Here is a 17,806-nt window from a genome sequence, read left to right as displayed (position 1 = left end):
CGGGGTCTCCTGGAGAAGAGCCCCTGGGGGCTGCGTGCTGGAGGGCAGGGAAGGAGGCTGCAGCTGGAGCAGCGGGGCTGGGGCAGGGCGGCGATGCAGAGCCCCTCCCCGCCACGGCACAGCTGCAGCCCCCGTCCAGCCCGGCCAGGGGGTTTGGGGGTTGTCCTCACCAAGAACTCTCTGATCTGGTGTTTCTGCTCTGTCTCAGCCAGGAAGCTGAGCCTCCTCCAGCCCAGGAACTTTCCACAGGCGCTGAGGGTGTCCCAGGAAGCCTGCGGAGAAGCAGAGGCTGGGAGATGGCACCAGAGCCCGGGGAGGAGACCTGGCATCCTCCTGCTCTGGGCCTGGCACAGCCCTGGGAGACAGGGATGGCGGCTCAAAGCACACAAAGCCCGTGGGGACTCGTGTGCTTGGTGGCCACGGGCCGCTGCTGAGCAGGGAAATGTCTGTGCCCAGTTCTCGGGCCCTGCTTGTGCTGGCGCTGCAGGGAGCCTCCCTCTGGGCTGGGGGGGGTCCCCACCTCCCCCTCCAGCTCTGCAGCAGCGGGAAGGCCGGTGGAGGTGGGACCAGCGCAGCGGGACCCTGCGGTGACACACATTCCCATTGTCCCTCACGCCCAGGCCACCCCCGTGGTGTCAGCACACCCTTCCCCGTGACACCAGTCACTGATCACCGCACCTTGGCCACGCTCTCCACCTTCTCGTTGGTGTGGAAGAACAGTTGGAGCAGCACACCCTGCACTTTCTTCACCATTTTTTTGATGTTTCTCCCCACCGTGGTCTTCATCACGTCTTTGAAGAGGCGGATGGAGAGCTCCCGCACCCGGCTGCACTCCTGGCAGGGAGGAGGACAGAGGCAGCTCAGCACCAGCCGCTCCTCGCCCACGGGGAGCAGGGGCGTTAGCGTGGCCGGGGGAGAGGAGCTGCTCCGGGGCCAGATCCTGAACCAGGAGCCGTCGGCCAGACCTGCGGCTGCGGCTCAACGGCCCCGGAGCCCTGAAAGGCCACGGAAGAGGAGCGGGGAGGGGAAGAGCCTGGAAAGGCCACAGGAGGAGAGTGGGAAGAGCCCCGAAAGGCCACGCAAGAGGAGCCAGGGGGACACCCCTGCCCAAATGCTGCCTGCAGGGCTGGGCTGAAGGTCCTTCACCCATCGCCTCAGCTCCGGCCCCCGCCTTACATCATCGAAGAGGAGCAGGAGCTTCTCCGCCAGTCTCAGAGCGATGAGGTCAGCCTCTTCCCTCGTCATGTGCTGAATCACGTTGATGAAGAGCATCAGGGCCTTCATCCTGACATTGGAGTTGGCTGCCAGCAGGTTCTCTATGATGTCGGGCAGCATTACCAGCATTTTCCTGGCCTGTATGGAACACACCCGTCAGCTTTTTGTGAAGCGGTGAAAGACCCCACCCAGGCACCCCCCAGCCCCCTCCAGAGCAGGGAGGGTGCTTGGAGCCATCACCCCGCATCCTCCCGGCCGGGGCCAAGCCAACGCGTCCCCCTGGCCCTGGCTACAAACTTGGCTTCCCTTGCCGACCCCCCGCTCACCATTTTGGGTGTTTTTGAGAGTGTCACGAGGCTCGTGAGAACCAGCGAGAGCATCGCCAGGCTGGGACGCCTCAGGAACCTCTGGGCTTTGTAGAGGGCAGCAAACTCCTTGTCGTCCAGGTCAGCGCTGGCCAGCAGCTAAAATGGAGACAACGGTGAGAGACCAGCAGAGCTGCAGGGCTCCCTGCCACACGCCGACACAGCCCCTGGCAAGTGTCTGCTTGAAGCCACCTCCGAGTCCCCACGTCTCTGTCCCAGGGCCAGAGCTGGGCAGGGGGATGCAGGCAGGGGGGAAGGCAGAGCACTGCCTGTGGCGGGACAGGCTTGGTGGGGCCAAACCAGCATCGGGTGGGCCCAAGCATGTGGCACGCGGGTCTGGGAGGAGGAGGAGGAAGGCAGGCAGAGCGCTAGGGCCGGGCATGGGTCACTCACAGCCAAGGGGTAGATGCAGGCATCCTCCGCAGCGAACCTGAACACCCTGCGCAGCCGCCGGTCCTGCAGCACATCAACCAGCTCCGACACGACTCTCCGCAGAGCCCAGCGCTCGGAGACCAGCACCTCCCACACGGCCACGGCCGCCCTGCGGAGCCAGAGCCAACTCGCTCAGCAGAGCTGCCTCAGCTCCTCCGGACCCCGGCCCTGCCCACCCCCTCATTTCAGGGTGCCCGCGGAGGCCGAGGGGGGTGAGGTTCTGTTCCCAGGGGGCAGGGGCTCCACTTGGGCTGCCTCTGGCTGAAGGGGGAAGCGTGGTGGGATGGAGAGCCCTGCTCCTCGGGGATATCACGCAGTTTTCCGTGGTCTGGCAGCCAGAGAGTCTCTGGGCCACTCTCCTGGTGGGGAACGAGCCCTCAAGGCTGTCGGGGCCGGTACCTGTCACACGTTGGAGAGATGCTCAGAAGGCTCCTGACCACCTCCCTGGGGCTCCACTCTGTCAGCAGCAGCAGCAGCGAGTCCAGGCTGTTCCGGGCTGGCTCCGTGCAGATGTGCTCCACATTTTTGTGGATGTATCTCATAATTTTTGGCACCTGGAGGGGACGCGGGTAAGGATGGTGCTGCCGTTCCCACCCCTCCCTGCTGCCTTGACATGGCTTTGGGTGCCCGAGAGAGCCAGGTTAGGGCAGGAGGGAAGAACAAGACTTGACACGTCTTGACACGGAAGGACAGTCCAACCACGGGGCACTTACATCCATCAGCCAGGACGCGGGGTCCCTCAAGGCCATGTTCACGACGTCACTTGCCATCTGCCTGTCCTGGACATCGTCTGCCGGCAAGGCCTCGATGGCTGCGAGGAGAACGCCCATATTCTGAGAAGGCTGGAGGTATTTGCCAAACACCTGCAGGAGGAAGGACAGGGGGAAGATGTGTCACGCTGAGCTTGGCTGAGCAGCTCGACCACCTCTGGGTCCCTTTGCTCGCACAAGCCGATGCCACGGACAAGGGTCCCGGCAAGGCGAGAGCTTGTTACCGTTCCCATGTCGCTGCTCTCGAGTAAAGAGAGCAACCAGGCGCTCTGAGGATCCCATCCCGCTGCCTCTGGAATCTCCTCTGGCAGCGTCTCATCTACACGGAAACACGGAAGAGTCAGTAAGACAACAGCCATCTTGGCCAAACAGCCTCCAAAAGGGTGAAAAGCGCTTGAAACGGGGTAAACAGGGTCCTGGCGTCAGCCCCCTCACTCACCGATCCGCAGCGGCTGGACCAGGGACACCTCGCAGGGCTCCGGCGCAGAGCTGCTCTCCTGGGGGGCCCCCACCTCCTCCCAAACCACCCTGGGGCTGCTGGGGGGTCTCTCTGCCATCCTCAAAAATGGTTGAGGGACAGTGCGGGGTGTTCAGCTGTAGGGAGCGAGGGCAAAAGACGTGGGCTGTGCTCAGGAGTGTCCTCACTGCGCTCCTGCCCTGTCCCTTCCCCGTTTTGTCAGACACTGCGGGGCTGCGCTGCTCAGATACGGTGCCGGGGGTGACACAGAGTGATGTCACAAAGGCCGGGTGGGGCAGGGGTTTTACTGCGGGGGCGGGGAGGGACCCAGCTCACCACGGGGCCATGGCTCCTCTCGGGGTGCCCCCAGGCCCCCATCATGTCCTGTCAGGACCTTCCTGTACCCCCCGGCTCACCCCAGGGTGCACACACCCCGGCACGGACCCCGGACCTTCTGCTTTGATCCCGACAGAAACACTCCAGACTGCCCCATCTCTCCTTTGCGGTCACCTGAAGCGTTGGCTCGCCTGTGTCCAGTTCTTTCCCACACTCCCAGCGTAGCTTTAATCTGCTACAAGAGTTTCCTGGTTTCAGCTGGGATAGAGTTAATTTTCTCCAGCTGGAAGGGAGCACAGCCCCACGGATCTTCATTCTGTCGGGATCGCTGGCTGGGAGCGGGCTGTTGGTCGGTGGGTGGTGAGCAGTCGCCGTGTGCATTACCCATTTGTACTTTCCCTTGTTGTTATTTTGGTTTGCTACAATCACTAAAGTGTTTTTTTTTTAATCTCAAATTACGAGTTTTCCTTGTGTCCCTCCACTCTCTTCCCCCATTCCCCCAACAGGGGGAGGGAAGCGACCGGCTGCATGGTGGTTGGCTCTGACCGAGTTCAAACCACGAGAGTCCTTTTTGGGGCCCAGCGTGGGGCTCAAAGGGTCGAGATAACGGCAGATCGGGTCAGTGTGTCATAACCATGGGTTAGAAGCATTCATTACATTGGCTTATCAATTGCTGGGCATAATGTCGATCGCTTGGCTCCTTAAATTTTCCTCTTCTCATTTGTGCTATATAGTCCCTGTGCTGCTGCTCACCACCCATGGATATGGATTAAGACTTTTGTTTGGCTGTACCGTGTAACACTGATTGATGACACAATGAAGTCATAAGTCCTGAGGCTACTTACAACTCTGTTTGAGAATTAGAGGAAAGCAAAAATATAAATAATAAAAGCCCAAGCAGTTGTTCAAAGCATCTAGAAGGGACAATGGGAATTTATAAGAAAAGCAGTTTTAGCACAAGTGCTCTGCTATTACCATCATTGAGGTGCGCTCGTGCAAAATGTATTCATTGGAGAAAAAGCTTTTGTTGCATGTGAGGAGGGGCCACAGTGCGGGACTCCCGGGACAGGGCAGAGGTGCCACGGGAAAAGGCGGTGATGCCATCTTGGTGTTTCTCCACCAGCAGCCGATCTTCGCCTGTGGAGCAGGTTTCTGCAAGACCGAGCACCTGGGCCTGTTTCCAGGCCCAGCGCCCAGCCCCAGCTCAGGCTGTGCCCCAGCTGCCCTGCTGCAACACAGCCCGGCCCTCTGCACGTCCGAACTGCAGGCGAGGCAAGCTGGGAAGAGGACGGAGGGGCGGCGCTTCAGGGAAATAGTCCTCCAGCCGAGGCAGAGAGCGCCCGCCTGCCTTGGGTCTGCCCGCGAGTAGGCAACCAGGGCCCAGAACCATTTCTTACCAGAATTATGGCTGGCCTGTGCAACAACAGCTCCATTTCAAGTATCCGACCACTATTTCTAATGTTTGAAAAATGCTAAAGACCTGTTTCTGGAGGACTAGGAAGATGTCCATCTCTCTGTAGAAAGAACTGAGTCTGTACGCTCACGGGATGTCTGGAGATGGCAACAGATCAACCAGTCTCATCTCTGGAAGAGCCTCTGAGAAATACACTCTCTGACGGATAAATCAGGGCTTCGGGACAAGCTGTGGTAGACAGCGTGGAAGTTGCAGCAGACTCACGAGGGGGAAGGTGAGCCCAGCACCAGGGGGAGGAGGAGAAAGCATCACGTGGGGCGACGACAGCAATGCCAGCCGCACTGCGTGTAAGGAGAGACTGAGACTTCTGATGCGGTTTTCATCGTTTTATTTTCCTTCTTTCATGATGAGGCTACTAACAAGCGCCTCCAAGTCCCTTTGGGGCTGGCGTGCACCCCAGCTGCTGGCCCGGCCCTGGTTTCGCCGTCTTCTGGCCACCCTAGCGTTGCCGGCGGCGTGGCCGCTTGTGGGCGGAAGAGTCCTGGGAGCAGCCGGCCTTCCTCTTGCCGCGGCGCCGGGGCCCCCCGCGTGAGCAGTCCCTGCCCTGGCCAGCACTGGAGGGACCTGCCACCGCCTGCCCCAGCTCCTCACGGGGCTGCTCCTGCGCTCTGGGGTCGGGGGCAGGAGTGTCCCCCGGGGCGGCGGCGGGTCCAGGGGTGGCCGCGGGGCTGTGCTCCTGCTCCTCGGCAGCCTGGGAGTCCCGGGGCTCCAGCTGCTGCATGAAGCGCTCCCTGCACCTCTCCGCGACCATGTCAACCAGCCGGTGCACAAACTCCACTGCCCGGTGCTGCAGTAAGGGCTGCAGATCCCGCTCCAAGGCCTCCCTGTCCAGCCCGTCGAGGCACAGATGGGCGATGATGGTGGCCTGTGCCATATCCACCATCCACCAGTACCGCCCGTACACCTCCAGGAGCTGCTGCCTCAGCCAGGGCATCAGGGGCTGCAGGATCTCTGTGCTTTGCTGGAAAAGTCTCGCCCAGACACGGGGCTCAAAGCCACCCACGGGCACTGGCTCTGCAGCCCGCTGGTTGTACTGCTGGCCGGCAACTGATGGACAGGAGGGGGGCTGCTGTAAGGTCATCTCCAGAAAGTCTTCCTCTGACCGCACAGAGGAGATGACGGACTGGACAGTCTGCCTGCAAAGGGGGCACGACGCTTTCCTCTTGGCCCACCGCACAATGCAGCCCCGGCAGAACTGGTGGAGACAGGGGAACGCATAAGCGGCGCCATCTTGGGTCTCGCCGCAGATGGGGCAACTCCACTCGCTGTCTTCAGCCATGTTGGCTCGTTGTGGCAGGCTGGGGAGAGCTGAGGACGAGGAGCTGCTCCCCCTCGCTGGCGTCACACACTGCACAATGGAGAAAGGCCCCGGTCACTCCCTGTCCCGGCGAGGGGAGGAAGAAATGCCCAGGCCCCTGGCGAAGGACACCCTCCGGCTCCACGAGCCCCTTCACCCACCCCGGGGGGACGCTCCCCCGCACAGCTCACCTCTGCTGCCGCGAGCGCTCCCGACAATGCCCGGCTGCCTGACCCAGGCAGGGCTGGGGAAACACAGGGGATGGCTCCGGGACGGGCACCGAGAGCTGCCGATGGCAGCCCCCAAAGCACCCCCCAGCACCCGGAGCAGCCTCGCTCGACCCTCCACACCTCGCAGACACGCTCGGCAGGAGTCCAGGCACGAGCCACACTGGGCCGGGCTCTGCCGGTGCCCGAATACAAGCAGGGAGGGACGTGAGGTCACAGACCCTCGCTCGCTGATGTCACAGACCACTGCTCTCCATGGCGCCTGTCTCCATGGCGCTTGCCCGTGTCGGGGCGTGGCTGGCCCTGGCACTCGTACAGATGGAAAATGCAATCGTTCCCCTAATCCTTGGACGTAGAAACGAGCCACTCTTCTATGGCTTGTACCTGTTGCACTGCCAGCACAAGAGGTCTAGAGAAGACCTAGCTGAAGCACGGCAGATGAGAAGAAGCCGTCAGCAATCCACGTTAGGAAGCTCGAAAGCAGAGGCAGTTTGCACAGAAAATGCCCCGGTTATGGCCGAAACACAGTTCTCACTTCCAGAGAACCGTGGAGAGTTGCTCATTACAGGGAGCTGAGGCCCAGAAAGGGTTTCTCTGCATCCCCTTCCCTAGCCATCACATACAGCTTAAGTTAACTTGAAATGGCAGTACAATGGAAAATGCTGTTTGCCTGGAATTCCTCCATTTGATAAGCTGAGAGACACGTTGGAGGGAACACTTGGGATGGCCAAGGCCGGAATAGTAAAATCTCCTGGAAAACCTGTGAGACAGACATCGACTCTGATGAGTCGGGGCTTCAGGGGAAGCTGTGATGGACAATGTGGAAGTTTCAGAGCTGTTTATAAGAGGGCTTAGCACAAGTATAGAAGAATATTTTTTTTAAAGAATAGTGGATTTGAAAGGGATTATTGGATTTGCAAAGTTGTGCCAAGCCTTGAGAAACAGTTAAAGCCTGGCTTTAACACCCTGCTTTCTGCCTTTCCAGACTCGGGCCCGTGGATCACACCACCCACCTCCAGCTCGCAGAGGGAGAGATCCCGGTGCTCCTCTTGTGGTAACACTGGCTATGGAACCAGTGCTGACACCTGTGACAGCCGAAACCTTGCCACCGTACCACATTCAATAAGCAGATTAAAGTCTGTGTTTTACCAGGCAGCAACGTTTCGGCTTACCATTTCCCTCGCACCTAGAATTAACCCCCCCCAGACTTTGCGCTGCTCTCCTGCATTTTCTGCGCTGGTCACGATTTGCTCCTGTCCCAGAGCAGGCAGAAGCCCCCAGCAGAGACACAGTCCCGGTGCTGTGAGCTAACGGCATGCCAGCCGGGGCAGGGACGTCTGCATAACAGATTTCCCCCAACGGCCCGTGCCTCCGCGCCCTTCCTCCCCGCTGCTGCCCTCTGACCCACGCTGGCTGCTGCCGCGTCTCCCACACGTGGCACTTGCCTCACCTCAGCCACCTACGGCCGCTTCGGCTTTCCCGCGTGGGCCGAAACGCAGCGCGCAGAGTAGTGAGGTGAAGGAGAGCACAAGTGTGTGAGTCTGGAGCCGTGTGCCACAGCAGCCCTGAACTGATATGCCAGCAGATGTCACAGCCTCCCCTCGAACGTTCTTGGTCATTCCCAGGATTTTCCTCCAATTCCCTGTCCTTCAGCTTCCAATTTCTTTGCTCTGAGCAAAGCACTTTGTGCAGCATAGCCAGAGCTCCTGCCTAGGTTTCCCTTTATTCGACCTACATCACTCTGCAGGAGATCAGCACTGACTCCCGAGCTCTCCTTCCCTTCGCGAAGACCCACGGCGAGAACATCGCTGTCTGAACAGGGAAAGTGCTCCAAAACGACACATCCTTTGCAACGCTGTGAAAGACTCGGGGGGTTCACTCAGAGCATTTGCGAGCGCCAAAGGACACTGCAGAGTAGAACATTTCCTTCTAGGTAATAAGGAAATAATAGAATCGTCTGCTCAAAGGACAGACATAAGTGCTAATGAGCAGAAGAGAGCAGCTGTTATCAGTAAGACACAAGGAGAAGGTTGTGTGCAGAGAAGCAAAAGATTACTGCGTTTGTTGGCAGCAAAAGAACACCGAACCAGGTCAAGAAAGCCTGTGATCCTGCACGGGTGCCCTCCAGTATATCGAGCTGACTTTGTGTGAGAGGCTCAGGAGCCGAGACTTCTGCCCCAGTGGTCAAAATATGACATTCCTGCAGGTTTCATGGAAATAGACAGTCATCTAAAGGAGAAAAAACATGCATTCCAGCCTGCTGTAGCACAGCCCCAGAAAATTCACAGGAACAAGGGACATTATGAAGGGTCTAGCCACAGAAAAAGTTTCACTTAGATCTTTAACGCTATGAAACAGGGGAAAACATAAAACACAAACGTATAAGGAGCCAGGTTTAGTGCTGCCAAACCATATACCAGAACAAGTTACAAACTGAAATGCCTTATAACCTTATTTTTCATCTTAAAACAATAAAAAAATGATACACGTTTGCATCTTCTTGCTGATACCCTGTTATTCTGATGACAAAAACAATGACCTTCTTTCAAAGGGAGCTAGACAATTTGGGGGGGAGGAGTATCAGAGGGGAAACCACATTAATTTCATTAGTTTGTGCATACTGGTAGGAATTCCTTCTCAAATTGGGCACTTGACACTCCGAGTCACCCTTTAAAGCTTGGCAAGAAATTCTCTCCAGCCCGCAGGTTTCCTAATTTCATCCTAGGTCACGCTGCTTCATTTGGATGCACCCCCTCCAGAAAGACAGACAACTCCAAATGTGTCGGTTTCACCTCAATTCACTTTGCTCCCTGTCAGTCAGATTTCACATAAATCACAGTAAATACATAATTAAAACTAAACTTAAGGTCAGTTCCAAGTTTGGAAAAAACAAAGCTGTATGAAGTTAAAAGCAATGCTAATACAGTTTAACAACTGGAGTTCGGGGGGTGCAGCAGCAGCTACATTTCTGAACCTACCTTCTCCCCTGAACAAAAGCCCAGGCTCAAGGCCCAGGTATTTCACCGTCCCCAGGACTCCTGCTGCGGGCAACCCCCACCCAGGTCCTCTCTCCTCCTTCTCCTTTTTCCTTCAGGTCTTGAAGTGCTAAGGCTTGGACAACTGGCCCAAGCCAGAGCTGACCTATAGAGGAATCCTGTATATTTTATAACTGAAAGCCATTGTCCTAGTAGGTATTGTACTAAGTTATAACAGCGCACTTATGCTGATGTAAGAAGTGCTAAAGCATTGAAGTACTGAAGCCTGAACAACAGGCCCCAGACCGAAGCTGCTAACCTGGTATGTAATCATTAACCAAGTACATAAACTCGCCAGTGAAAGATGCAGCTTAGACACAGTATAACCAGGAGTGAGGAGAGAACGTATCCAGCTTCCCTTGTTTAGCCTTGCTCAAGGCTGAGAACCCAAGTATCTAACCCTGGTTAGAAACTCCCTTGGTTTCCCCCCCTGAGCCCTGGCCAGGCTTTGGGTGGAATCCAACAGGAGAAAGAATCCAGAAATTTCCCGCTCAGCACAGAGGTGCCAGCTGTTCTGGCCTGTCCATCTCTGGTATATAAGGCCGGGCCCGTTTGCGGCGACTTTGGCAGCCTCACCTCCGGGTGGAGGCACCGCGTAGGATTTCCCCCTTGCCGGGACAGGCTCCGCAAATCCTCGCTGTGACCGGGGCTGCCCAGCCTCTGCGGATCTGGGTGATGATGATATATGCAGGTGGTGATGTCTTTTTCTTAATCTCCATTCTCTCTCTCGTGTAGGAATGATTTAATGCGTTACCCTGTTTTTTGCTGTTTGCTGCTTTAAGTGCACTGTTCTGCTTTTTCTGTATTCTGCATGTTTTCTGTATTACACTGTTATCGCTAGTAAAATACACCTGCTCTTTTCACTCTGGTGTCTGAGTTTAATCGGTATCCTTAATCAGCAGAACAGGTCTGACTTGGCTTCCAGCTTCTTGCTCTGTGCAAATGTTGCTCACTCATCCACTTCTTACAGCAGCAATATTTCAGTAAAAATGTAATTGCACCTTTACAGACTTGGGTTTATTCCATCAGACTTTCCCCCGGCTCTGCTGCTGCCTGCTGCAGCCTTTCAGGCAATCTGGACTTTTAATCCCCTACCCAAAGCCCATCAGAGATACCAACACCACTTTCAGTACTACACAAGATACCAGACACGCTCAGAGTCAGTTAAACTTGGAGCTTTAGGCAGGCCCTAACTTGGCAAAGAAACCAAAGACAACATTCTTGGATACAACTATTCACAAAGGTGAAAGAATTGCTGGAACAGCCCCCTCCCACAGGTCCTCTCTTCACCTGACTAACGTTAATTTAGAGCCTTGCTTCTAGGAAGCTGTGCTTAAACCTAGCAGGTTAATAGGCACCTATTAGCCCTCCAATAGGTCTGACAGGTTAAAAACTGACAGCAACACCACAGCTGACATACACCACTGCCCAGACTCACCTCTCCGACAGCGGCTCCAGCAGCGTTCAGTGAAAACGCCATTTATCACAGTAGTGGACGGTTGCTCCTTCCCAGAATCTAAAGTCCTTGACCGTGGACAAGTCACATCATTCACTGTTCTTCTCAGTGCGCACAGCGCCTCGAGTAACGTCCATCAGGTTACAGAGGCCCATCTCCTGCAGCTGAACCATCTCAAAAATGACCAGCGTGGGCTTAAAAACCAGGTGAGTTCCTCGAACCACAGTGAGGTTGGGGAAAGCCCCTTTAAACTCTCCAGGCCATACACGTGAAAAAGAAGCAAGCACTCTGTAATCACAGTCACTTTAGGGAAGCTGAGCGCACGGAAATCTTCAGGCTTGGTTTTAAACATCAGCAACATTTGCCAGTGGCCCCCAGTCACAGAGCAGTTCTCAAGCATGTTCAGCCGGGTCACTGTTGCCAACGTCCATGCTTCTGCAGACTGGAAGGCAAAGAACAGTGTTACCTTTTATTTAATCAAAGGTAACTGGTTTAGTTTTCTAAATACACAGTTTTGCCCAACCCCACCATAATATTAAAGCCAGTGGATTAGAGGAAGTCATTTAGACTGGCTGCAGGGAGGGGAAAACAGGGCTGGGAAATGGCAGTGCTGCGGCAGAGAGCAGGGAAACCTCGACATACGCACGTGCAGGAGTACAGCCCACACTCTTGCCCAGACTTTGGTGACAGGAGTAAATTACTACACTAGTAATTTTTGCCCTAAGCTTTCTTTTCAGATTAGGTGTTTGGGCTTTTTTTTTTTTTTTATTATTATTTCCTCAACGTTGCAAATCTCCCTGCCTTGACTAGCTGGACAGTTTATTTAGTAGAACCAGCACCCCAAAGACCTGGAAAAGTGATCAATTACACGAAGCATAAATTAGAAGCTAAACAGAGTAATAGGAACCCAGGCACCAGCAAAAGGAAAAGACGGAAAGCAGAAAGTTTCTTTCAACGCTAAGCACAGGTCAGAAATCAAGAAGGCAATTCAGGGCGCCGTGCCTGTAGAGCACAACAGAAGCCCCGGTGATAACCCTTTTCAAACCAAACTGCATCGAAATACACAGCTGGACCTTGATGTTCAAGGGAGAAGCCTGTGCAAAGGCAAACCTGCTTGGCAATACAACGCTGCAAAACAACCGCTCCCTTGTCCTGTTCAGGGGGATGCTTTTTTCATTATTTTTTTTTTAAGACTGCATCCACTTCAGGGATTCTCGCTTTTGCCTACAGCTCAGACAGCCCACCCCTGCCCCTCTCCCCCCTAAGAATTAAAAGCACACCATCTTTGCTCTTTTTGTCACTGTAGGTAAAGCTCACCGACTATAAAACTACCATGCCACAGCTTCAAGAAATCACCCAGCAATAATCAGGCCTTACAAAATTGATGCAGAGACAGATATTTCATAGTTACAATTGTCTGACTCATGGTCTTATACAGACCACTGCTGTGCGGCTAAATTCTAGGCAAACAACTTAAGGATTATTCAAAAATTTGCTCCACTGCAATAAAACAAAAAAATCTGGCAACACTAATACAGGATTTGAAGCAATGTTATTGCCCAATGGGATTTTATGGCACTGTATCCAAATTGTTTCATAAATTGCTTTCTGGAAGAAAAAGCTAACGCACACAGTGCCTCAAAGATCAACTTTTTGAAAGTGGGAGAGGAAATCCCATGACCAACTACCAGCAACCTCTTTGCCCCATGAAAAACTGCAGCCAAACTGCAAGTAAGCAGAAAGCTGTCTGGCTGCACATCCCAAGTGTGGGCTAAAAGAACTGGGAGAGCAACAGATTCAGTTGAAGTACACAAAATACTTAATTTTAAATAATTAAGAGAGGTGTTTCCAAGGAAGCAAGTGTGTGACAGGGCAGGCCAGTGGTCTCTTCATGAAAGGAGAAACAACAGAAGGGCAAAGAAAACTCAAACAATGAAATTCAACGTACAAGACACCAGTGCAGCTAAAGCTACCTGATAAATGCAAAATCCAGCAGCTTGCTTCTAATTCACTGCTTGTACACAGGCCAAACACGGCAAGCTAAGGTGGCACGCACGGCCCACGGCCATATCGCAGGATAACGGACTACCTCGAGGAATCTGAATGTGCACAGCTCACCTGCAGGAAAGGTCAAAACATACAGCTCAACTCTACAGACTAAGAATTACTTGCGAGAGTAAAAGCTCTAGGCTTTTACTGTGGCTTAAGGCCACAAAATGCACCTCTACACCAAGCATAATTACTTGAGTCTCTCATCATTTTGACTAGAATTAGGTGAGTCACTAGAACTGGCCACAACCTGCCCCCCAGACAACCCCTTAATCCACAGAGCTGCCCCTGCTCCAAGTGCAGCTAAAAAGGGGCAAGTGAAGCTTGGGAGTAAACAGCAAAGCATCCTCACGTGTTAAACAATCCTATCAGTCTACCAGAGCTGGAAGCACACATCCACAATCCATCAGCTCTTTGCATTTTAGAAATATTCCCGTATTTTTCACCAGCTCTCCCACAGAATGCATTATTTGTCATTAGTGCTGCCAGCACAGACCAAACAGGAGGATCTACACATCCTGGCAAAGCAGGATGTGACCCGGGTTATTCATACTCTGCTGCTTTCAAAGCGGAGCAACAGCAACGTAAGAAACTGGCCCCTTGTCTGCTGGGCTTAAGGGGCTCCAGTACTGGGGGCTCCTGCACTGGGGGCTCCTGCACAAGGCCTCTCCACGGAAGGCAGTGGCAGATGCCAACCTTAGCCTGGAAGGGAAACTGAGGAGAAACTGAAAGCAAATTAGGGTTGGGTTTTTTTCCTGAAATACACAACTGAATAAAAGGCTCATCCACATATACAAATATTAGAAGGATTTATACAGATTTTTCCACAGGTAGAGAAAAGTACCCTTAAGATTTTTCATTTTCCACTTCCGTTTAGTTTTTAAGTGACGAATACCACCACGGTACCTGAGCTCCTTTTTTTAACCACCTCAAGGATCAAGGAGAAGAGTAAGGAGTGAAGAGTATCTGAAAGAAAAAACGCTTTTTTTGTTGGAGGGTTTTCAGGCTTTTGAGCGCTGAACAGCAGTTGGTATCTATTGGTCATGGCAGAAGCTGCTTAAGTCACCCCACAAATTTACTGTTACTAAGACAACACGAAGCAGTTTTAAGCACAGCAATAAGCGGTTTTCCACAACTTCTCTTGACTATTTCTTCTGCAGGGGCAGGGGACTTAATCAACAATTCCCGACGAAGGCTACGCAGGTTTGATCCCAGAAGCAGGGGAGCAAAGCGGAGCAGTCAGTTATAATCCAGACAACCGGGTCTCACAAAAGCTCAGAAATCAGCTCTCAGGAAAAGCAAAACCTCAACCTGATTCTCCAGTAGAAGGCCCAAAGCTATTGTGAGGCAAACTACTGGCAAAATCTCTACTCAACATAAATTCCCAAACTCCGGCAGAAACAGGCTCCATGTGCAGCAGCACAGCATTACGCTGCCAGAGAGGAGACACGCCTCCATCCCTAGTTACCAAGCGATTCCAAGGAACTCAAAAAACCCCCAGACATCGTTACAGACATGCTTCATCAGATCCCCAAGGAAAAAAGTTGCAAGGCTTGCTTTGTAAAAAACAAACAAACAAACAAGTCCCAAGATGCCAAAGCCTCTTGACCAAACTAGTTGTTAGGTAACAACCTTAAAGTACGGAGTGAAGAAACTACATCTGATGTCAGAGGTGGGTTTTCAAGACTGACTCTAACCAGGGGAAGAGCTGGAACTTAAGCCTTCTTTATAGTAAACCATGTGCATACCAAAGCTTAACGATTCCCTGCTTCAGAGCTCTGGCCCTTTAACAACCCGGGAAGGCCAGAATAATGCAGCACTGCACAGAAAGATCACAAACCATTTAAGCTATTAGGCAGTCCTGCATTTTTAGAGTGTTTGCTGCCTACTCGAATAAGCAAATTAGTCTAGAAAAATTACACTTGGGTCAGGTCAAAAGCTTTGCCATTCTGTGTAAGGCTCACTTTTCAAAGGGGTATTAGGAAACTGGAGAAAGGGCTTTTGGGTGTTTCTTGGGGTAACTGCTGAGAGAGGAAAACATCCTGTCAAGTGACGGGTTAGGAGAAGCTCTGAGACAGCTGGAGCAATAGTTTAATAAACAGGAACAAACCTAATTGTGAAATATTAATTTTTAAACTCCACTTTTCCACCTCTGCCGTTTAGATCTGAGCAGCGACACAAACTGAGATACGGACTCAGAGGTGTCTCTAAAGCTCCAGCCCCTGCGATAACACCTCAGCTGCCTCTTCTCTCTCACTGCTCCAGGCAGCGCTGCCGCGCTGCGGGCAAACCTCTCCCGGGGGTCACTGTCTTTAGTGCCAAAGGCACCTGTAACCTCCCAGCCCGGCCTAGGCAGCCCGGTGTGCTGCACCGTCACGCTCTCCTCCTTAGTTCAAAACACACACAGAAACACGACGCACACTGCCATGCCTCCCAGACTCTGCTTTGACATCCTGTGCATTGCTGCTGTCGCTCCATCCATGAATGCCCCAGCATTTTTTCCCACCACGTAGCAGTACAGCAAAGATTAGGGAGCGAAGATCGTAAACGCACCTGCAACCCAAAAAGCCAAATCAGATTTAAATAAATAAACAAGTAAGAAGCTTCACTGGAGCAGTAATAATGACGTTCCCAGAGTAGGAACTGTGGGACCGGAGTTGTACAGGGATTTATTATTAGTGCCGTATGTCGACTCCCTTTTCCACGTCTCTGCTGGTGAGGGGCAGGTTTGGACACGCTGCGCCAGCTGGAACTTACCCGCCCAAGTTAAAACCTACCACTGGTCTCTCTCAAGGCTTCTCCCGTAAAAACACAGACGAGGAAGGAAGCGGGCTCTTCTGGAAATATGCGACTTGTCCGATTGCTGGGAAAAAGGGGCTGTCTTCAGGGTACATCCTGCTTTCTTCTCTGAACAGCAGACACAGCTCAAAACCAGCCGTCACTGCGCTGTCTGCACTCCAACCCGCTATTGCCTCCTGCGGAGGGAAAGCTGACAGGGGGTGGGGGGCTGTCTCTGGGACAGGGGACTGACGTATCCAGTCACCTCTCTTTACAGCAATACTCTCCTTTTCATAAAAAACATTTGTAAACGTCATCCGACAGGAAAACCTCTAACTAGAATAGCTTCCCAGGCGAGTCTGTTCGGTGTGACCCATCAAAACAGCTTGTCAGGCTTCAACTCGTGTCGGCCTGCACTTAACAGGCTCGCGACCTCCAGGACAACACCCTGACACCCTGTCTCGGGTTTTACCAGAGCCCGGTCACACACCGGTCCCCACCTCCGAGCTTCACCCCCCTTTAACAGCCGCGGATTTGAACGGCGCCCTCCAAGTGTTCCCGCGCTTCAAGACAAAAGCGCCCAGCCCCAGGCCCGGCTCAACCCTGCTGGAACTAGAGCCGGGGCCGAAAGCGGCCCAGGAGAGCGGGGTCGGGCGCCGCGGCTCGGCCCCTTCCCAGGGCAGGGCCGGGGGGGGCCGTGCCCTTCCCCGCCCCTGATCCCCGGGCGGCCCGGCCGGACCCGCCCGGCCCCGCGCCCGCTCGAGCGAGAGGCCCGGCGGGTCAGGAGGCGCCGGAGGGTCCATCCTCCGGCGAACCGGGGGCAGCTGCAGCCCGCGCCGGTACCGCCCCAGCTCCCACCGCGGCCGCCGCCGAGCCCTTCCCCGCCGGCCCGCTCGGCCCCGCCCGGGGCCCAACGCGCCGGCCCCGGGGCCGAAGGAGCCCCGAGCCGCTCCCCGCGGGAGGGCCGCGGGCCCCGCTCCCGGCGCCGCCGGCCCCGCGGTGCGGCCTGGCGCGGCGGCCGCCCCCCCCCGGCTCCAAAGGCTCAAAGCGCGGCGGGGCCGCCCCGCGCCGCCCGCCCCGGCCGCTCCCGCCGCGGGGCCGCCGCCGCCCGGGCCCCGCCGCCCGCCTCGGCCGCGGCCCCGGCCCCGACTCACCGGCCCCGCGGCTCCGGCCGCCCCGGGCCGCCAGCGACACGGACACGGGCAGCGCCGCCGCCGCTCTCGGGCCCCGGCCCGCGCCGCTGGAGCCGCCGCGGGGCCGGGCCCGGCCTCGGCCTCGCATCGTCGGTGACGGCCCCGGAGAACGGCCCCGCGGCGGCCCCTTCATAGCGCCCGGCCCCGCGGTGGCGGCCCCGGCCCGGCCCCTCTTTGTCAGCCCCGGCAGTGCCAGCGCCTGCGCGTCCAACCCAGCCGCCCGGGGCAGCCCCGGCCCGGGGCCGTTCCACAGCCGCTGGCGGAGGGGCTGCACGTTCCCCCCGGCACAGTGATCGCAGCGCGCCCGCCGCTGGGACATCATCAAAGTCCCTTCCCGGCCCCAGCAGCGGGAGCAGAACGGCTCATCCCGGCCTAATCTGCAAGAGTAATAGCCCCTGTGCTGCAGGAGTAAGAACTCGGTGTACAAAACGCACCCTCGGCGGGTGGGAAATCTGACTGCACCACATCATCGCCCCAGGTGCTGGAAAAGGCCTTGCTCCTCACAGCCTATTGCATGAAGGCAGGACTAGCAAGATCTGAAGGGACACACGTTTCTCCCACCTTGTGCTGCACATTGTACCTGCTTGCCACGGTCCCCAGTCTCATCCGTCAGCTCGCATTGAGGTGAGGAGCGGTCACCTTCATTTTACAGGTAACTCAGGAAGACAGAGCCACCTTCTCAAACACCTCTGATTACTAGATTGACAGGTACTGGGGTCTAA

General features: G+C 55.2%; 1 protein-coding gene across 3 annotated transcripts in view; it reads right to left on the bottom strand.

Annotated features, from left to right (window-relative positions):
• LOC141972145 (uncharacterized) overlaps positions 1-17,806 on the bottom strand; it is a 53,822-nt gene that overhangs the window by 1,209 nt on the left and 34,807 nt on the right. The window contains exons 5-14 of one of the 3 annotated variants that reach the window (XM_074929962.1): positions 11,047-11,506; positions 3,750-6,397; positions 3,007-3,101; positions 2,726-2,875; positions 2,412-2,566; positions 1,974-2,121; positions 1,542-1,679; positions 1,177-1,353; positions 679-834; positions 171-272 (exon numbers count right to left, since the gene is read on the bottom strand). In XM_074929962.1, the coding sequence (XP_074786063.1) occupies positions 171-272; positions 679-834; positions 1,177-1,353; positions 1,542-1,679; positions 1,974-2,121; positions 2,412-2,566; positions 2,726-2,875; positions 3,007-3,015 (1,035 nt within the window). In that variant the 5' untranslated portion in view covers positions 3,016-3,101; positions 3,750-6,397; positions 11,047-11,506. Of the gene's footprint in view, positions 1-170; positions 273-678; positions 835-1,176; positions 1,354-1,541; positions 1,680-1,973; positions 2,122-2,411; positions 2,567-2,725; positions 2,876-3,006; positions 3,102-3,221; positions 3,377-3,749; positions 6,398-11,046; positions 11,507-17,806 lie in introns of those variants that run through there. The other 2 variants (XM_074929963.1, XM_074929961.1) reach the window with 2 other exon arrangements.

This window comes from Athene noctua, chromosome 31 (assembly GCF_965140245.1).
Source record: "Athene noctua chromosome 31, bAthNoc1.hap1.1, whole genome shotgun sequence".
NCBI lineage: Eukaryota > Metazoa > Chordata > Aves > Strigiformes > Strigidae > Athene > Athene noctua.
The sequence above is the reverse complement of the archived record's forward strand: the minus strand, read 5'-3'. Positions and strand labels throughout refer to the sequence as shown.